The 22,326-nt window shown below is 37.9% G+C and overlaps 1 protein-coding gene across 1 annotated transcript; it reads left to right on the top strand.

Moving 5' to 3' along the window:
- Positions 1 to 609: 609 nt before the first annotated feature.
- Positions 610 to 17,476, top strand: LOC105035302 (plastoglobule-localized metallopeptidase 48, chloroplastic). The gene is made up of 9 exons (XM_010910824.4): positions 610 to 908; positions 1,076 to 1,133; positions 6,257 to 6,324; positions 9,341 to 9,520; positions 15,535 to 15,631; positions 15,728 to 15,837; positions 16,734 to 16,867; positions 16,961 to 17,151; positions 17,238 to 17,476. Exons 1-8 carry the CDS (start codon positions 702 to 704, stop codon positions 17,094 to 17,096), a joined length of 990 nt encoding a protein of 329 aa, XP_010909126.1. The 5' UTR covers positions 610 to 701; the 3' UTR covers positions 17,097 to 17,151; positions 17,238 to 17,476.
- Positions 17,477 to 22,326: the final 4,850 nt, after the last annotated feature.

Raw genomic sequence — 22,326 nt, 5'->3', positions numbered from 1 at the left:
AAAAAATTGTAAAGAGATCCAGTTATCTATCTCCGATCTAACATCGTTAGCAAAAAAAATAAAATGATTAAAATATCTTTACTTGCATGACTTTTATTTTCCTCCGCACTATTTTGCATCAAAATCAAAAAAATTTTAGAATGAATATTTATAGTATTTCATAAAATTTAACGTCTCAAATAATTTTCACGCCATAATATTGTCAAATAAAGATAGGCAGCTGGGTCTTTTGATAATTTTTTTAAAATTTTGGAGTCCATTTGATTTTTTTTTTTTTTCGAGATCTAAATATAAATGAATCAAAATTTCAGTGATGATATTATAATTTTTTATAATTTTTTTTTATCCGTGCAGTCGAGGGTTGCTCTGGATCTTTTATGCGAACACGTGCATGGGCGCATGCACACAAACTTTTATTGGGTTAGTCAAAAGGAAAGCGACGTGGCGGCAAATCGTTACCATAATCATTTTGCTGTGGACACTGGACCTCCAAGGGGTATCCGACTACACTGCTCCGCAGAGCATCCATGCAAAGTTACCCCATCCCTTAACCCGTCCCATCTAATCAAACTATCACCTCTCCCACCCATCTCTAGCTGTCAGTTAAACAAAAATTACTTCTTTATTAGTACCCTGCGGACCAGCGTAACAAAATCTCTAAATCCCCCGTCCAGTCTCCAGCAAGAAGGATCTCTCTCCCGATGGCCTCCATCGTTCTTTCCTCGTGCTGCGTTTGGCCCAAACCCTCGCTTCCAAACCCTAAGTGGACGGCCGGAAACCGGCGCCGATGCGGAGCTCTTGCTCTAAGAGTTGGACCGCGTGGTTCTGAGGTGCCGGTTGGCCGGGCCTACCCTGTCGTCTTCCGGAATCTCGATGCCGATGACTTCCGGCATCCCCTCGACAAGCAGGTTATAAACTCCTCCCCTGATCTCTTTGCAAAGTTCTGAAATTTGTGATATTTTTTTGCATAAAAATTGGTTTTTTAATGGTAATTTGGATGTCTTTTATATGGACTTTTTTTTTGGGGCGACTCTAATGATTGCTCTGTTGTTGTTGTTGATAATCTTTTTTTCAGAATACGTTACTTCTGAGGGCAATTCCTGGGTTAAATGAACTTGGCAAGGCTTTATTAGGTAATTGGTGATTAAAATCTTTCATGTATGAGGATTTTGATTAATCATGCGAGAGATTTTTTGTTAGTATCCGTGGCTCAGCTGTGCGTATTTATACGATTTCTGATGTCCGGTAGAATGAGATTGCTCAATAATTCATGTCATATAATTATAACTTACTTTAGGGCCTGTTTGCTATTGCTTTTGTTTTCTGTTCTTGTTTTCGATTACCCAAGAAGAAAAATTAACTAGACTGGATAACATGTACGATGAGACTTTTTGTTATTTAAAATTGTTGGTAAAATGTTTAGAGCTTTTGGAAAGTGGAACTTTATAGCTTTCAAAAGAAGTGCGAGAATAAAAAGTAAGGAATAGCAACAGTTTTGTGCAAATTCTATCTTCAACACCAATCTCCATGTGATGTTCTAATAAATGTAATCAACTACACTGAAATAGAATAAAAATTGAGATCTTGTTGGGGTTGCACAATAGCTTGATTGCTTGTCCTACATTGTTGGCGAAATTAGTGACTGTGAAACAACTTAGACTAGTAAAAAATTGCATTTGTGAGGGATAGATGAATTCTTTGAGAAAACAAATTTGATGCGGGACTGTCAATGAAAAGGTCAGTGCATGACAGCGGTAGTTAGACTGGATTTGGACATTACAGATGTTGAATGGAAGGAGATATTTTATTGGTTATGGAAGCAATAAAGCTAAGAGGGGTGTTAGTCTTCTCACATTTGATTAATTATCGAGGATGTGAGTCAAGAGTATGGTTCCTCAGAAGTCACAGATTCTCTTGTGTGCAGAAATCAGAAAATCTACATCTGGATACTTGGGTGAGATTTGCTCAATACCTGAAAGATGTTGTTGGATGGAGGAGCCTTATACTTCTTATTAGAATATCTTAGCTAAAGAAGCTATATGTGCACTTCAACTTCAAATACAAGTAAAATCCTTCTTATTCTTGCCCTCCCCACAACACACATAGAAGGAGGAGGAGGAGGACGCGGTGGTAGAGGAGGAGGCTTCTTATTCTTGCCCCTTCCCTCAATAGACACAGAAGAAGAAGAGGGGAAAATACAAGAGCACAAAGCAGCTGCTATGCAAAGGCTTCTGACTTGTCTATGCTGCTACATTATGCCTTTCTTTTCATGAGCTTTATAGCATGATAAAGCAGTAAATCAGTAATTCCTTTATCTGTTTGTCTTGCCAAGTATCCGAATCTTTTTTTGGCAAGAAAACTTGGGGACTAGCATGGGAACGTAAGGAAATACTGTTATTCTTCCCGTGTAAAGATTTTAAATTGCTAGTTGGCTCTAGGAGAATAAAATTTTGGATATCTCCCTAACCAAGTCCTTCAAAATGCACCAAAGTCAAATTGATTAAATCCTCATTTATAATTATTAAGCATTATTTTTAATTAATGTCAGATATTTTATATGTAGAATATATGTAGAGGAATACTTAAGGAAGTAGAGTAGGTGGAGTAAATTCTTTGCCAGCTAGGGGTGCAAATGAGTCGGATCAAACTGGGTCAAGAATGACTCCGACCTAAACTAGTTCCTTAATCGGGTCCTAATGTTGGACCCAGACCCAATCCAATAAAAGATCGGGTTGGGTCGGATCCACGGACAAAAATTTTGCTGAATGGGTCATTTAGATCGGGTCGGGTCTATGTATAACCCGGCCCCAACCCGAAAAATTCGGGTTTGGTTCGGGTCCAGGTCTATAATCCCAAAACATGCCCCGTAGGCCTCTTCCACAAAGCTTATAAGTTTTGGTCTACTTTTTCTTTTTCTTTTTTTTAGGTAAGGAGCTAGAGGCTATATTAAAGAAAAGAGTCCTTGTACATGTGGGAGGACAAAAGGCAAAAAGAGACAACAAACCCAAACGCTATACAAAAGCTGAGAAGTTAAAGTGCAAAGCAAAAAAAGCCCATTACATATATGGGTACAGGTCGGATTCATGTTCTAGTGGGACGTCTTGGGATGTCCTGTGGGACACCGAAATGGGGTACCATCCCATGTATTGGGATAGGGCCGTCCCGCTAGTATCCCAACATCCCGATTAGGACGTCTTGGGATATCCTCTATCTCAAATGTCGGGACGGGACGGGACAGCAATGCATCCTGTTCCATGAAAAATTCAGGACAGCTCTATCCCATGGGATTTAAAATCTTACTACAGGAGACTCTATCACATATAGGAACAAAAAATGGGAACATATGGAACTATTTCAACAATAGTTGAGTATGAAACAACTGAAAATGGATGATTTGCTACTTTGGGTTCCCTTAGAAGAAGCTCAAATAGCATCTGAGAAAATGAATTTGTTGCTTGGCAAAGCAAGGATGAAGAACAATACAGCAGTGGAGAAGAAACGTGATCTTTGTCGGCATAGGAATATGCAAGATATTGAGAAGAACCATTATCATGGCAACATGTAAGCAATATAACCAATGAGTAGAACATAGGAAGAGTTGGATGAGTTGTGCTTTGAACTGTTGCTGAGAGAAGCTCAAATAAAAGAGAAAATGAACATATTGCTACTAGCTGAAACATTTGAGTAGAACCTGGGTAATGTTGAACTCTGCACTGGTACAGTAGAGGAAATCCTTCATTGTAGCATTAAAAAAAACAGTGCAATAGAAGGGACAGGCATATCATATGGAAAAGTTACAATAATCCCAAACATCCTAGATGGAATATGGAATGAACTTATGGATGGTTTGGGTCCAATATTGAGTTCAGGTCAGGTCGGGTCATTGAATATAAGATCTAAATTAACCCATAAAACCCATCAGGCCGGGTTGGGTCTAACCTCAGTAAATCCAGACCCAACCTGAAAAATGAAATGGATCCAATTTTAAAACCCGACCTGGCTCCACAGTCCTTTAACATGGGTTGGATCGGGTCCAAGCTGGTCAGTCAGGTTGGGTTAGGGGTCAACACAACCCATTTGCAGCCTTACTACCAGCTGCTGAGACTGTTCAATGACCATGTTATGCACATGTTGATATTGTATATTTCTTGCATCTTCATAAATGTGGTATAACTGCAAGACTTAATATCACCTATTGTCAGTTTATTTACCAAAATTTGCAGAGTTTCATTGGTCGGTATTATGTTATGTGCTTTCCAACTGAATTCTATTTTCATATGCTGTTAAATTAAGTCAGCAAGGAACCCAGCTTTTTCTCTTCGGCATGAAAATATATTTAGTTGCTAAATTCTCATTATATAAACTAATATTCTAAGATAAAATACAAACCACAGTAATGTGTGTTTTGCCTGCAGTAACCATCAAATGTGCTATGATATAATCTCAAGCAGTTAAAAAAATAAAGAATGTCAACTATCTTCATCTTTTTTTCATTAATTGTGGTTAATTTCATCTCTTGTTGCTTCTTTTCCATTTTTTTATGACAGTTGCAAAACCAAAACATCCAGTTACAGCTTTACCCTTTTTTTCTCCTTTTTGTAAATGCTTCAAGATATCAAGGATATAATTTTAGTGCTATAATTTTTTATAAATTTTGAATTAAGTACACCAGGGAAGACTGATCCAAATGCTAGTAACCTTTTGTCCTCAATAATTGGTGGAGAATAAAAACTTGTTCAAAGATAAATAGGAAAAGAATTTGAAAAATAAGGTGGCATCAATCATTGGAGTATGTTACCATTAATCTTTTTTTTTTTTTTGAATGTGAACCAGTAATCTAGAAACAGTACATATGAACTGTGTAAAGCATACAGACGCCACATCTTATCCTTAAAATTCTTATAATTTTTTGGCAATGTTGGTTTAATATAACAGTTTAACCTGCAAAATCTGCATGGAGTTGACTTTTATCTTATTTTGGACTAATGTTAGGAATTATATGATGTTCCTAGATTTATTTACATGCCATTTCTTTATTCTTGAAAGATGTTGTATGCATGTATATGCAAATTTACCAATTTGATATTTAATTAGGTATTGATTTGATTTGGTTATATCAGGGAATGCCGTACCGGGCCGAACCATCTGGTACGGAGCGTGCTGAACCATACCGGTGGGGAACCGAGACGGTTCTGGCATGAAAAACGGCACATACTGGTGTCGGGGAAGAAAAGAGAGAAAAGAGGAAAAGAGAGGAAGAGAAAGAGAGAGGAAGAAAAAGAGGGAGGAGGGTTTGCAGGAGGGCCTCCAGTGGGCCGTCGTGGCCGTCAGGCGGCGTAAACGCCTCCTGCGGCTTTGTGGTATAAAACAGGGGCGACCCGCCCCTGTTTTTCGTATTGTTTTAAAAAAAAATTTTCTAAATGAAGCCGGCATGGAGTTTGCCGGCTTCACTTAAGTGATGCCGGCAAACCCAGTGCCGGCTTCATTTAAAAATTTTTTTTAAAAAAAAAATACGCAAACAGGGGCGATCTGCCCTTATTTCATGCTGCGGAGCCGCAGGGGGCGTAAACGCCACCTGCAGGCCATGGTGGCCTGCCAAAGGCCCTCTAACGGCCCCTCCGGTGGACCCCCCCTCCCTCTTTTTCTTTTTTCCTCCCCCTCTCTCTCTATTTCTCTCTCTTTCTCTTTTTTTCTTCTTCGGTTCGGCTCTGTTTTCCTTCGTCGGTTTGCCTTGGTTCGGAACGGAACGGGGGTGTACCGAATCATACCGCCGGCCGGTCGATACTGCCAGCGGTACCGGTTCCGCGAACCTTGGGTTATATACTAGATAATTCACAATGGAGACCATTAAAATGAAGTTTGGTTTTGTTTCACTTTTGGATTATAAGCTCATGCCTTCATAGTTTTCCTATGACGTTTGAGATGCTCAGCCTAGGTTTCTGCTGTGCATAATCTGGAAGTGTTAAGTTTCAGAACTTGACTTAGATATCTATGTACATAATGTAAGATGAGAACTACTTTGATCGAGGCCTAGATATTTGATTCCCTTTCTCAGTTCAAAAAATGTAGATGCAAGAAAGGAGTGGTTGAATTAGTTGATTTAGCATGATTGGTGTCCTTGTTAAACTTAAAACTGTTACTTCTCTCAAATATTATCTTTTTTTCTTTTAAAAGCAACATGATGTCCTTTCTCTTCTTTACTCCATTATGTGTTGACATTTTGTAAATAAATATCTTAATCTTGTCATGGTTGCAGGACCAGTTGCAGAGCAGGTTATGCTTCTTGAGAATATAGGAACATCAGTACTTGTTTCTGAAAATCAGGTTTGCTGACACTTACATAAAATGCTATATATTTAAGTATGTGCTGATATCTTTATGTATTCCTCTCCATGTTGCATCTTAAAAGTTGACAACATATAGATTATAGAATGTCCAAAAATGCTTGTTTTCGCTGGCATCTATATGTATGAATGCAGTTAATTATCATGCTCTTAAAGTGGATTACTTATTTTATGTCTATGCCATTTGTCATTGTGTGGTAATAATGAACTGCTTGTTGTATATAATCTAAGATTTGCCTTGCAAAGTAAATTGAAAACTTCACTGTAGGCTTGCTCATGCTATTAAGTGTTTACTTATGTGCGTCAATGCAATAAATAGCAAGCATCTATATGTATGCATGCAGTTAATGATCATGATCTTAAAGTGGATTACATTCTTACATCTGTCATTGTCTTGTGTGGTTATAATGAGATGCTGTTATATATAACCTGATCTTTGCTTTGCAAAGTAATTTGAAAACTGCACCATGGACATGCTTAGGTAAGTGTCTACCTACATGTTTGATTGCAATCCTTGTGAGTCTGAACTGAATAAGAATGTATTCTGCACATTATATCTTTTCTCTAGTGAAGACTTTAGATGGTTCTGCGCTAGATTGCAATAGTTGTTTTGTTTTTTGGAAAATGGTCCTCTTCTATCCAAGTCAGAAAGATTAGCTGGTGGCGATTGTGGCAATTTTACTTTGGTTAAGTCTTGCTATGGAAGAGGATTTCTTTCGAAAGAAAATATGGCAATCAGAACATGTGCAATGTGACATAATTGAGATACCCATATCACCATATGGCATTGTGCTGACAATAGGATGTATCAAGACCTCCATACAAATATACCTATTGCAAATAAAATTTACTTTGAGATGCTTGGCCTAGATGTTGCTGCATCTACCATCAAAAAAGAGTTTCATTTAGTATGTGTATTGCTTTTCTAAGGGGTGTTAGCTGTGTGAAGAAATGAAAGCTGAGTTGTGATGGCTATAATATCCAGGGTATCTGACTATCAGTATTATAAAGCATATTAGTATTTTATAGTTTGTTCCATCTGGGAAAATATTGAGATCTAGATTTTTGAATGAGTTTCCTGGTAGGTCGCCCTGGAAGAGGTCAGAGACTTGTTGTCTTGACAAGTCTTGACCTCCTGATTCTAGAATCAGTGCCATGTCACTTAGAAAGGCTTTGAAAATCAAATATTATTGTTTTGTCTCTTGCTATTGATTTGATATCCTTTTTAGGGTTGCATTGGAGTCCCTAGCACTGCTGGGACTTGTATACTTTCGAAGGATGATGGGGATGGTGAACAATGGTGGTCTGTATACCTCATTTTACCTATAGATTTCTTGTAGTGATGCAAATGGATTAGGTCGGGGTCAAAGAGTTTCAAAATGTTTGATGCGGACAAGCCAATGAATTGACCAGGACAATATATAATTTGGTTTGTTGCTGGCCCATTTGCATCTTGATAATGATATATTTGAAGGAAAGGTACCATTTTCTCTGTTTTTGGATGTTGTATACATGGTATTTTATTAAAGAGGAGATGAATAAATAGTATTAATTAGTTATGCTTCCTCTAGGTGTTGCCCTCCTCCTCACTTCAATTCTGTTTCTTTGATTACTCCTTGTCTTAGCGCTTTTTAACCTTTTTATGCAAACAACATAACTTTCTTGATATAACATTGTCTTGCCTTGTAAACCATGGAGGACCTTGACTTTGTGCTGCAAAAAGTTCCTTTTATGCCAAACTAGAATCAGTCTTTGGGGGCTAAATATGCCAGGATGCAAAAGTAATGTGCAATTTTGTTCAAGGCTTCTACATGTTTTTGGATCCAACATGGGGACAAGATAGGATATAGCAAACATATTAAGAATTGATATTTTAGAATGTGCTATTTCATTTAGAAGTTCGGCAAGTAATATGAGATTGATTGATTAGAAATTCAAAATTTGATTGAAAGAAGAGAAACAAGAAATGGGAGGTGCAAGAGAATTAATAAAATGCTGGTGATGAGGGTGCAATGAGGAAAGAGCTTTTCCTCTTGGATTGGAAGAGGAACGTATCAAAAGGAGTTAATGGGCACACTTTTGTCACATATATCCTTTACTGGGACATGAGGGGTTTGGGGACCCTATGAAGAGGACTGGTGCTTTAGCAGATCTAAGGGGATTATGGAACGGGTTATCTTCCAGAGACTAAAAGTTCAAGTATCAAGAGTTCAATCATTGAAATTGGTGGGTATCATCTGAATGATGTAGCTGTTAATCTGACTAAGAGCATTTTGTTAGGGATAAAATTTAACGGGAAGCTAGTATCATGTAAAAAACTTGTCAATCAATGTGGGTTTTTTTTCTGTATATTGTTTACAGTGGATATGTGTAGAGGCGACTTACAATGCTTCTTTTTAGTGGATATATAATGCCTTAATTATTATGAGTAGAAAAAGAAAACTTGTTTTGGAGAAGCTGGTTAAGATGGATGTTGGTTACTAGTTGCGGAAACCAGGGAAGAATTTATGCCATAAGGTTCTCGTCTGAAAGGAACTTATTTGGGGGTAGCATTAAACATCTTCGTTGGTGGATTAGAGGCCAGGCTACAAGTGATGATCCATGTCTGAACAAGTGAATACACTTGTAGTAACAATAAGGATGTCTTTCTTCTATGTTACAGCATAGGGCCCTAGTAGGGTTCTCCCTCTTACCTATACTAAGTTCTCATTTCTTTTTTTAGTATGTAAAACCCTGATCTATGTCATTTAGCTTTCCCCATTGTCTGCTTAATTGTTACTATTGGTAGTTTGCTGCATGTAGATTTATAGGAGGCTTGTGGATCACACGAGGTGTTAATGTAATGCTGCTCTGAAAGCTTTGACAAACTAGTAGTGTGCCACATATAGCTTTCCCCACTCTGTCACTGATTCTGCTTCGGTGGGGTTCTTTTTGTCACCATCACTCAAGTTTACTCACACATTTTGGTGTTCTTAATTTCTTCTATTTGTTTACAGCTTTCCAATCTTCATCAGTTAATGGTCGAGGCTGCCAAAGTACTGAATACAGAGGCTCCTGATCTGTATGTTCGCCAGAATCCTGCTCCAAATGCATACACTTTGGCGATCAGTGGCAGAAAACCATTCATAGTTGTCCATACAAGCCTTGTGGAGCTTCTTTCCAGAAGAGAACTGCAGGTATCATCATTTTCTATTGTGCCATAGAATCTCCATTTTTTTCGGTTCACAACCCACAACCCAGTCTTCCAAGTCTCATGTGTGACAACAATTATGATGAATCAGTGGCTGGATTGAATTCAATTGATTGCCGCAGACATGCATAATTATCCACTTAAAACTCAAGATATACAATTATAAAATAAATGACTATTTCATCATACAGAGCAGCTGCATCTCAACTTAACTTTTGCAGAACAAAATCCTGAAATCAAAGCAATATTTATTTCATTCCACTGTATTATAAGACAAAAAATAGTTTGGTTTAGAGACAAATATTATATCCCTCAGTACATTACAAACCCTCTTTTCCTATGTAAAATACCCAAAAGGATCCAACTCTTTTATGGTAGCAGCTTCAGTATATACAGCACCTTAACCTTAGTAGTAGCCTAAGGCTGATTAGTCTTTCACCCTGGAATATCATAATTAAATGATGAGCTACACAACTAAGCAAATACTCAAACATAGCAAATAATATGGTATGAAGAAAGATAGAATGGTGGGAACCATATGGATCCATAGTTATCGAAAAAATTCAAATAATTAATAAACAATATTTTAGAATTATATATATATATATATATATATATGTGTGTGTGTGTGTGTGTGTGTGTGTGTGTGTGTGTGTGTGTGTATATATACTATCATACCTGCCAAGGTTTGCAATATTGATACCAGACTATATACATGTAGGAGGTCAATATGATATAGTACTGGTACCATATTGTACTGAACCAATACATCTTAAAATATTTTTTTTTTTCAAGATTTTAAGATTTCCTTTATATAGTTTTGAGTGAAAAATGTCTGTTGAGTTTGTTTTCTATGTTTAAAGGTAATATGCTCTAAATTTTTTTATACTATATGATTAAAGAATGGCAGTCTAAATCTGAGCCTCCATGTCATCTGAGTCGAATACCTCATAATCTGCTAGATTGTTAGAGTGATAGCATGGTGGCAGCTCTATTGCCTTGCCATCCAAGTCGAACTATTTTTCCTATGATCTCGTCTTGCCCTCCTTAAAGTCTTGCATAGCTTGTTTGGAAAGCTGACAAACTTTTTGCGGGCTTTTTTCAGATTGTAATATAGGAATACCCACTAGCCTTGTGTTACTTCAATCTGATGATCCCACCACCTCCACTTGGAGAAATATCACTGGCACCTCCAGTTGTGATGGCCCTTACTATCTCGCCATGCAACTACCTGCCATCCTATTCCTTACTCATTATTGACCATCTAATCCTGAAATTTTTCAATCCACTCATCATCAACTCCAAAATGGTTGCTTCAATCATCACCATGCATCTATGAATTATCCTGGACCTTTTGTGGGTTAATTAATTTTGTAGTTTAAATTATTTAATTTAAAAACTTCAAAAATTCTTAAAAAAGTATTAGTTGCCTCAAATGATACTTCTGAACTAATATTTATATAATTCAAATTTTCATTGCATTATTGTTTTTCATATTAAATATTAAAAAAGGTATAAATTGCATAACTATTGAAAATATATCATACATGCTTCAAAAACATCTGAAATATCTTTACATACCACTGAAATTTCATGAATTTTTGAATTAATAATATTTTTTTACTATTGTTTTGTTGATCAGAAATTAATTTTTAATTTTGTCTAATGTAGCCTCTGATGGAAGGTATTACATATATTTTGCTGCCTACATTAAGCATTAATTGACATTAATCTAAGAATTACTTAAGAATTAGGCTTTTATTCGAGAATCAATTAATATGCTAGAAATTAGTCAAATTGCTATCAAATTAAGAAAGCAAATGGCATGTTAGATCATGAGCATAATACTAATTTTCAGAATTTAAGATCTTCTTTATTTTTTTATTTTTACCCAAAAAATATTTTTAATAAAAATAAAACAAATATCAAAAAACAAAAATTATATTATTGCATGGATTTGACTAAGATCTACAACATATCATGAAATCACTCTAAAATCCAAATTTTGTATAAGTTTCTCATATTTCAATTTTTGCTCATTTATGTGATGTGATAGAAAAAGGAAAAGGAAATATCATGATTAGATTACTAACTCACCAAATATCTTGATTAGATTACTAACTCGCCCTTCCACTCTCCCTCTCTTTCTCCACTCCTCTCTTTATCCTCTCTTACCTTGAAACAAAGGGAGAAAAGGCTGTCAGGTCCTTTCTCCCCCAATAATTGATGCCTGAACCATGCTTGGTTCCATGGTAAGGATTAGTTTGCATCAGTTCGAGTATAAACCTGTACTGAGACCATGAAATATCCCAGTTCATGGTCAATATGATACAATACCATGAACTATCCCAGTTCATTGTCAATATGGTACAATACTAATTGAATCGATTGTTTCAATCTGGTATTGTATGCCTTGATAATTGCTGGTTAGGGGTTCACTAAAACCAGCTGTTATACCAACTGATCAGGGATTCATTGGTCACTAGGCCCATTAGCACTGGGACCAACAATTATACCTGTTGGCAAGGGTTCACTGCATCGTGTCTTTATTGAGAACACAAAGGCAACAACTTATCCTCTACTGGCCAGGGTCATTGCATCATATCTTTATTGAGAATATGAAGTCCAACAACTTACATCCTCTTGGCCAAGTCTACTACATGTGTCTCTACTGAAACACGAAGGCCAATAACTTACCTCTTATCTGTGACGGTCACTTATCACAATAGGACTGACCAGAATTCTCATTTCAATTCACTAGAAATAGAACATTTCATTTTTAGGCAATAAAATGATTAATGAATATTTCAAATGACTAGAGTCAAAAGCAATCTCTTTGATAGAAATTGAGATCATGATAACTTGAAACTTGATAAATTCTGATGCGAAATAGTTATTCACCATGCATATTTTTCAAAATTCACTTGCCACAAAACATTAGAGAAAAGATCAGAAAGTGAAAATTTTAGTCATTGACAGATAACATGCATATATAGCATAGAAAATATTTGTATCGCCTAGCACATTGCTGAAATTAGGATCTCTATGCTGCCTTGACTTTAGTTGGAAACAAGGATGCTTGACCATGCATAGATAGCAAAGTTTAGAAACCAAAATTCCAAATCCATATAAATTCATCAATTATTTGATAAGATGTGGATGGTCAACAATGTAAGGAGTAAGGACACTTATTTCCTTTTCATCAATTATTTGATAAGATATAGATGGTCAACAATGTAAAGAGTGAGTTCTGTTCCAAATCTTCACAGCATAATTCTATTTCTTCTAGCTTGTTTTCACTCCTTACTTTATTTCCTTGCTTTTTTTTTTTTTTGGTAAAGACTTTATTGCCTTGTTTTACTGGCTACCTCCTATAAGTAGATAAGATATCTAGTGCTGCAAAATATCTAGTGCTGCAAAATATTAGAAAGAGATCAGCACTCTCTTATTTATAGATGGCTTCTAAGCATGAGATGTCCAGCCATAATACTTAGCAGCTAGGTGTCAATTCAATATTCAACTAGATGGCTGAATTTCTAGCACGCGGTGGTTAGTTTACCAGGAGGTGTAACAAGCATGAGGTCGTAGGTTAAATGAAATGAGCATAAGATTGGGGTTTTTAATGAACATGAGGTTGCTTTAATATTAAGTTTGAGGTGGCGGAATAAGCATGAGGTGGCATGACTATGGGATGCTACAAAGCATGAGGTGGCAGTTTTAGCCTTAATTCTCTAGCATTGAACCTTTCTTATTTCATCTTAGGGTCTTTTTTGTTGTTAAATTTGAGTCCTTACTAATATAACTTCTAGGCAAAGGATTCACTTCCAAAGTAATCTTATTTACACATATCTTTAGTTGGTATAATACATTTAGCTCACATATACAAATGATCATGTAATAGGAGCTAGTATATTCTTTAACGAAACTTCATCCTCTAAATATGACATACCTTATGTTTGAAATAGTTATGGATATCTTTCTATCATTTCATCCAGCCATCTTCTTTATCTCATATTCAGTTCATTCTGAGAAAACAAATATGTTAGACTCTTATGTCAGTATAAATTTCGTAGGTTTCTCTATAGAATTAGTGTTTCTAGATCTTCAATGCAAAGATCATAGCCGCTAATAAGTCATGAATGGGGTCATTCTGAGGAAGCATCATAATGCAAAATAAAACCTTTAGTGCCTAAAGGAATGGTCAAAACAGGGGCTATGGTCAGTCTACTTTTTAACTCCTAAATGTTCTTTTCACACTCTTTAGTCCATTCAAATCTAACATTCTTCTGTGTCAACCTTGTTTGAGATGCTGCTATTTTTAAGGTTTTTGGCAATTGTTAGGGTTATTTGAAGATCTTTAAGTTCTTGGAGTGACTAAAGCGGTAATAAGAAACTGGGTTTAACAGTAGAAAGTCTCTAAAGTCCATTTCTCATGGCTTTGATAGAAGATATGAACTTTTTGTTAGATGTGGTGAGCTAAAACTACTTGAAGCGGTCATAAGTGGTTTCCTTTATCTCAGAGCTTGTTGAAATTAGACTTTGATCGAAGCTACTGGTAATATTCCAAATTGCAGAGGACCGGGGAGACGATTGGAATCACATGCTAACATGATGGTGTTATACCTAGGACCTCCTTAGGTAGGTCAGGTTTAACTGAGGTTGAGAGGTGCTTCCTCTTGTGAAGCATATAGACATTATAGATTATTTTGTATGAGATCTTGGAGTTGGATACTTTATAAAATGCTTTAGTGACAACTCTATACAACTAGTAGGTTTGTCTTTACATTGGGGAAAAGAAAACATGGGGCTGGTTCCAAAAGCTCCATGGATGTCACAAACACTGAAAATACTGAAGAGTTCCATTATTCATGTAGTTCTGTCCACTTCCTCTTTCTACATGGGCTTTTTTGAAAGCAATAGGTCCTTTTTTTCCAAAAGCTCTAAGGACGTTACAAACATTCTGAAAAAAAATTAAAGGTTTCATTATTCATGTAGTTCAGCCTGCTTCCTCTTTCTACTTGGGTTTTTGGGAATGAACAGAAAAAAAGAGTGAAAATTAAAGCAACAGAGCAGAATTTTTGTGTGGTTGCTATTTGTAACATCAGTCTCCATGTGAATATTTCACTAATTTGTAGCAAAAAGAAAACACAATAACGATGATGCCAAACGAGCCCTTAAAATATCATCTTCTGTCATTTAAGAGAGGCTGGTTTTGTATGTTTTATTTAAATATATTTGATTTTTGCCTCGTTTTGCATGTGATTTCTGAGAGCCATCCTTCTAATGTCTCATCTTCTTGTTGTTCTACTGGGCTTGTTTCCATCCTTAACATTTATGCTGATCACTCTTGAGCTTGGTGGTTTGACCGGTCAACCCCTTGTAAGTAATTTAGTAGTGGAATGATGCTGAGTTGGAAGAACTACTCCACCCCTCCCCTCCTCTCCACCCCCACCCCCCCTGTGCAAGGAAAAAAAAAAAAAGAAAGAAAGGAAGAAAAAACCACACACTCCCACCAACAAAAAAAAAAGAAAAAAAGAAGCAGAAAAAAGTGAAAACTAACCAAAAAAACAACTGCCGCCACCGCCACAAATGTAGGGGAAAGAGAGTAACAGGGATATTTTTCAGTCACCCATCATTTCCAAGGTCAGGATGGTTTTTGTAGATTTTATTTTCTTTTCCCCATCTCTCTCTCTCTCTCTCTCTCTCTCTCTCTTGCTCGCTTGCTCGCTCTCACACACACACACACACATTTTTCCATCTTTTTTCATCTCTATATCCCTTTTACAAATTTTGCTATCATCAAATACGAAAGCAAACATGCATGTCTCATTTGTATACTGGTTGTGATGCTTAAGAAATTATGTTCAGTGTCACTTTGATGTCACTAGCACTGGAACATGTAGAATAATTAGATTTGGAAGTGGATTCTAAATTCTGAAGTCTATATTTTTGACTTGGGATCAAGTAATTTATATCTGTTTAGGTGTACTTTTTAATTAGGCTGTTTTGGCTCATGAGTTGGGTCACTTGAAATGCGACCATGGCGTGTGGCTTACATTTGCAAATATACTAACACTGGGAGCTTACAGTGTACCTGGTAGGTCATATTTGTTATTGCAAAGCAAGGGGAATTTTGTGATTGTTTTGAATGCTAACTTGTGGGCCAAGGTATTGATGATTCTGAGGTCTGCAGGGCTTGGTGGGTTGATTGCTCAAAGTTTGGAGGAGCAGCTGTATAGGTGGCTTCGAGCTGCTGAGCTAACATGTGATAGGGCAGCTCTTCTTGTTGCTCAAGATCCCAAGGTACTCGATTGAATCCCAAATTTCTTCAAGGAAACCTCTCTGTCTAATAAGGGACATGTGTCTGTCATTAATTTTAATGAATTGTTAATGGTTTCATTTTGGATATGACGTAATCGCATAATCAGATGTTGGCTTTTGATCAATCTAACTCCACATTCAGTATATTGCTGGAAAGTTGCAAACCACCTTGTAGTAGAACTCCTTTAACATCAAAGGTGAAGCCTACTATGATGTTTTAGTTCAGACCAAATCTCTATACCACTGCAACTTTACTCATCATTTTTATTGATGGGAAGAGCTGAATTGAATTGAGTACTCTTTATGAACGGACATGAACTAAGCTTCTCGTATTTTTGGACATGTTTATTTTTGAATTATTTATTTTGTAAGAATAGGAAACTATTGATGCATTGATAAAGTACAAGATCCTCCTTCCTTGAAACTGACTGGTTTACTTCCATGTAAAGGAGCAAGAAATCCCAAATGTTTACATGGATGTATGTTGTGATTGTATTCTGCTATTCTTGGATAGATCACTGAATTGTCCTGATAGCAATTTTGCTCAAGACTGCTAGCATATTTTTTGCATCTCTTTTCCAAGCCTTCAGATTAATGACTGACTAGAGTATGGTATAATGTTTGTGTCCTACAATGTTGGCTTGAGTTGTTATTACTGTAGTAATGACTTGAATGCAAAAGCTGGGTTGGATGATCATATATGGTACTGGATATTGTTTTTTCTGTTCTTTTTTTTTTTTAATGATATAAATGTACTGGATATTGTTTTGACACCATATTGCAAGTTACAATTGACTTCAATTTCTGGCTTTACTCATCCTTTCCCTTCTGAAGTTTAACTAGCATCTAATGGTCTTCCTTCCATGTCCCATCAAGAGGTAGTCATCTCTGTTTTAATGAAACTGGCTGGAGGGTGTCCATCCCTTTCTGACCACCTGAATGTTGATGCCTTCTTGGAGCAAGCTCGATCGTATGACAAGGCTGCTTCAAGTCCAGTTGGATGGTATATCAGGTTGGTGTCAATATGCTCACCATGATGCTTTTTAGTTATATTATCAGGCCTTTGATAAGAACTTATGTCATGAATTTTCTGATATATCTTCAGGAATGCTCAAATGAGGCAGTTATCCCACCCTTTGCCCGTTCTTCGTGCCCGTGAGATTGACGAATGGTCGAGGAGTCAGGAGTACAAATCGCTTCTGAAACGAGCAATCCAAGCAGAAGTTGCTCAGAAAGTATAGTGATCTCCTTTGCTATATGAGGATGTAGATCAATGGTAGCATAATAGAATACATGGTGAGTAAGCTTTCCTGCATGCAAGTCTTCCACCTGCCTCTACCATGCTTACCAGCACTTTTTGATGTCCGGTTACTCTTTTGCAGGTCAGGAAATTACTGTATATACACCACAAGAAATACTTATGAAAGAGGGGACTTTTGAATTTAGAAGTATTATTCTATTTAGGTGAACAATATGAAAGTTAAGTGATTATTATGTAAATTCTTGTAATCTTATTCCTAAATCAGACCCAAACTCCTGCCCTGTAAGGCTCCACAAGGTTGGCATTCCATGTTATATCCACTACCAATCTTAATAAAGTAGACTGCCTTACTTAAATTAATTATTTTTTTTTAAAGAAACAAAAGAAGTGTGTATCCCAGATCTTATGTATTCATCCTTATTTTTAGTATTGCTTGAAAAAGGAAAGGTTTTTTATATATTATCCTCTATTTTTAGTATTTTTTAACCACACATTAGTTAAGAGTAACCTCGATTAAGAATTGACACTAATGTCCTTGATCTCTACTATGATAGCTTATTTTATTATTTACAAAAATGCATTTGAGTGAGATGAGAAAATAAAAGAGAGAGTCGTTTGCGTTAGCGGAGCATTGAAGAGAATCTATGGTTGGGAAGAGTGGATCTCTCTCTAGGATAGAGATCATGGCAAGAGATAGGCTAGTGCTGGTTCAAACTCTCACTGATAACAGTAATATGTAATTTTCTTTTGCTAAAACTTTTTTTTTTTTTAATAGTAGTTAGGTTCGATATGTAAACTTGTTTGCATTTTGTGTGAAGTGATTTGAAATCCTAAAAGTAGCTCAAATTTTAGATAAAAAAAAATTTCCCATAGGGAACCAGCATCATATTTAAATTTACTACTGTTTGATAAAACCTAAAAAGCACACTCTCATCTGTCTTGATCCCAAATCCGTACTTTTGATAGGTCGTGCACGGCCATGCCGTGTGGTATGGAATAATTTCTCCATCATTTGATCTTCTTGCCCTCAGCCACTCCAATCCCAACACTCCAAGTGCTTAAAGCTGGCGAGCATTAATTGCTTTGATCGCCATGAACGAATTTTGTTACATCCCCAAATTAGAGTTTAACCCCGATCTATCTTGTGGCCTTCAACATGAGTAGGAGTATAAATGGATCAAATCATATTGGATCATTAGTAATCTTAATTGGATCTAGTTTCTTAATTGGGATTTAATATCAGTCAATAGAAGGTCAGATCAGGATCATGGTCAAAAGTTTCGCTCCAGTAGGTTATTCGGATTAGATTGGATCCGTATATAATCTGACCTCATCTCAAAATTTGGGATCCAATTTGGATTCGGAACCCAGATTTTTTATCAAAGAGGTTTGATGCAACTATGTTTGTGTTTTCTGTTTCATATATCTATGTTTTTCTTAAAAGAGGCTATTAAATAAGTTTTTGCTTTGTTCTTGCTTATCCAATTGCTTCTCGGTGAAATGTATCACCATAAGAAACATTAGCGTCCAGCACATCAAGACCCAGCTCCTCAAAAGCCTCTAGAGTACATTTTCAATTTTTCCAAATTATATCCCTTGCCGATTTAAACTTAGATACATTCAAGTTTCTTTAATAAAAGTTAGATCTCCTTTATTCATTTGGACGTATGCTTTCTTAATCAAGTTCTTCTGTCAAGGTTTTGCTTATACTTCCACGTTTTCACTGTCAGGGAAAGACTACAGGGAAACTCTGCAGAACAAAAACCTTTCTTGCACCACTTCTGCAGTAAAAAAGGCTTAGACTCGTTATACAAGCTTTTAAGATAGCCCAATCTAGAAAACTCATACAGTAATATATTTTGGACATGTCTAAATTTTAAAGAAGCAACATCTGAGTTTACACATACAGTAATATATTTTGAACAGGGCAACCATTCTTACGAAATAAAAAAGACAAAATACTATCATGATTCTTTTCCTGGTCATCAATACATTTCCATAGTTTTGCATCCAAGTAATCGATCCTCTTGTATCGGGAGCCGGTCACGAGTGATGGTTGACTTAACCTACAGGCCCACATAGTGGGTTTGGGTCGAGTTGGATTGTAGAGCATCAAATCTAAATATGATCCATAAATCAAATGGGTTAGGTCAGATTAGGTTAGAATAGAATCTAGTAAACCTAAATGATCAAGTCTGAAAATTGGAACAGGTCCAAATTTAGAACTTGACCTAGACTCACGAGTCCTTTAAAATAGTTTGGATTGGGTCTACATGAGTCAGGGTTGCGGGTCTGTCCGAATATTTTCTGCCATAGCCGTGAAATATGGTTGGATATACAATTGGATGCCTCCTTTCCATTCATGCATGGTATTAATAACCTTTTACAGATAACCCATAATTACATGTATAGCTTGCATGATTACATATGTGACTCTAGTCGTTGTTAGAATTTAGGAATAATTACGTATGGTTTGTAAGACAACCCAATGAAAGCACTCATTGCTAGAGTTGATCATGGATCAGGATTAGATATAGAAAATATCAAACTTTAAATAGGTCCTGCCTGCAGCCCGGTTAAAAGTGAATATAATTTAAACCCAACATCTGGCCTCTGATTAGCTCTACTTGTTGGAAGAGCCCCATAACCACTGTGGGTGCGGGTTATATCTTTCACGCTGAAGATTGATTGATCTTTTTTGTAGTGTGAATCGTTGCATCGTATTTTGTAAAACTTTCACAGTACAATATCTTCATCTGATATGTACTGATGGATGGAAGGGAGTGGTTGGAGGGCTTTGAAAGTTGTGCAAAATATGAGCTAACAGTTGGCCCCACGAAAAAAAAAGATTCTTTCGTACAAAGAATACAACTCTAATATGAGTCGCCTTGCAATTGATTTGACTCAACTGAATTGGAAACTATCCACTTGACCAACTTATTCTAGACACATTACGCATAACAGGTTTCCCCTCATTCACCCAAATTGGAGAACGAGACCAATTTTTGTTGTTCAAAAATTACAGCAAGACGTGAAGTGTGGTGGAGCTTTTTCCACAACCTGTGCCCTTTCCATCTCATACACACCACCCATCCAATGATCCCTTCTGTTCCCATCTATCAGATGGCCTTAGCTTCCACATGAACTCAAACCAAATAAATAATATTGCTGCCAATTTATTCCATGTAGTGGATGTTGAAATTTTAAGGTAACGGGTGCAAAATCTTATACTAAATGTAAATAATTATAAATAAATAAATAATTAAAAATAACAAAAAATAGGAATAAATTGAGTAGAAAATTTAGCTAAAGAGATATGCTAACAATGTTGGCTTTAAAGATAGATTTCGCATTTGTGGTGATTAATGATCCTGCATGAAGGGCCTCAATATATCTATTCTTCAGGATTAATAGTAGAATCTTTATGAGGACACACTTCGAACTTCAAAGATTTGATTGAATTGTTTCTTGTTGCCCCTTGGCTCAAGAACAAAGATTGGTGATATTTCTTAGAAAATAGAAGAGAAAAAAAATAGAGGAATCTTTTGCAAAGAATAAAAGAAAGAAACAAAAAAGATATTTTTAGAAAAGAAATAGAAATATGTATTTGAAATGAGAAATGTAGAGAAGAGGTTTTACACAAGTATGGGTAACAAAAGTGTTGGGTATAAAATACCCACAGCCGAAGTCCTCAGCAGAATCTGCTCAAGTAGACTACGCCCGGACTCCTACAGGAGCCGGGTTCCGTCCTCAACATCAGCTGCCGGTAAGCCTTGTCCGGACTCTTACAGGAGCCGGACTTCACCTTTAACTTTAATTGCAGGAAGACTCCGCCCGGACTCCTACGGGAGCCGAGCTTCGTCCTCGACTCCAACGGCTGCAGACAGACTTCGTCCGGACTCCGCCAACAACTTCAACCGTAAGTAGACTACGCCCGGACTCCTACAGGAGCCGGGCTCCGTCCTCAACATCAGCTGCCGGTAAGCCTTGTCCGGACTCTTACGGGAGCCGGACTTCGCCTTTAACTTTAATTGTAGGAAGACTCCGCCCAGACTCCTACGGGAGCCGGGCTTCGTCCTCGACTCCAACGGCTGTAGACAGACTTCGTCCGGACTCCTACGGGAGCCGGACTCCGCCAACAACTTCAACCGCAAGTAGACTCTGCCCGGACTCCTACGGGAGCCGGGCTCCGTCCGCAACATCAGCTGCCGGTAAGCCTTGTCCGGACTCCTACGGGAGCCGGACTTTGCCTTTAACTTTAATTGCAGGAAGACTCCGCCCGGACTCCTACGGGAGCCGGGCTTCGTCCTCGACTCCAACGGCTGCAGACAGACTTCGTCCGGACTCCTACGGGAGCCGGACTCTGCCAACAACCTCAACCGCAAGTAGACTACGCCCGGACTCCTACAGGAGCCGGGCTCCGTCCTCAACATCAGCTGCCGGTAAGCCTTGTCCGGACTCTTACGGGAACCGGACTTCGCCTTTAACTTTAATTGCAGGAAGACTCCGTCCGGACTCCTACGGGAGCCGGGCTTCGTCCTCGACTCCAACGGCTACAGACAGACTTCGTCCGGACTCCTACGGGAGCTGGACTCCGCCAACAACTTCAACCGCAAGTAGACTCCGCTCGGACTCCTACGGGAGCCGGGCTCCGTCCTCAACATCAGCTGCCGGTAAGCCTTGTCCGGACTCCTACGGGAGCCGGACTTCGCCTTTAACTTTAATTGCAGGAAGACTCCGCCCGGACTCCTACGGGAGCCGGGCTTCGTCCTCGACTCCAACGGCTGCAGACAGACTTCGTCCGGACTCCTACGGGAGCCGGACTCCGCCAACAACCTCAACCGCAAGTAGACTCCGCCCGGACTCCTACAGGAGCCGGGCTCCGTCCTCAACATCAGCTGCCGGTAAGCCTTGTCCGGACTCCTACGGGAGCCGGACTTCGCCTTTAACTTTAATTGCAGGAAGACTCCGCCCGGACTCCTACGGGAGCCGGGCTTCGCCTTTAACTTTAACTGCAAGTAGATTTTGTCCGGACTCCTACGGGAGCCGGACTTCGCCTTTAACTTTAATTGCAGGAAGACTCCGCCCGGACTCCTACGGGAGCCGGGCTTCGCCTTTAACTTTAACTGCAAGTAGACTTCGTCCGGACTCCTACGGAAGCCAGACTCCGTCTTCTATTCCGACTGCAGGAAGACCTCGCCCAAACTCCT

The sequence above is a fragment of the Elaeis guineensis genome, chromosome 9 (assembly GCF_000442705.2).
Source record: "Elaeis guineensis isolate ETL-2024a chromosome 9, EG11, whole genome shotgun sequence".
Lineage (NCBI taxonomy): Eukaryota > Viridiplantae > Streptophyta > Magnoliopsida > Arecales > Arecaceae > Elaeis > Elaeis guineensis.
Note: the sequence above shows the minus strand (reverse complement) of the source record. Positions and strands in the feature narration are given on the sequence as shown.

Coding starts and splice junctions, on each gene's coding strand:
- LOC105035302 (XM_010910824.4), top strand. CDS start 702: ATGGCCTCCATCGTTCTTTCCTCGTGCTGCGTTTGGCCCAAACCCTCG. Junction 909..1,075: donor GGCATCCCCTCGACAAGCAG/GTTATAAACTCC, acceptor TCTTTTTTTCAG/AATACGTTACTTCTGAGGGC. Junction 15,838..16,733: donor TTGTTGCTCAAGATCCCAAG/GTACTCGATTGA, acceptor TCCCATCAAGAG/GTAGTCATCTCTGTTTTAAT.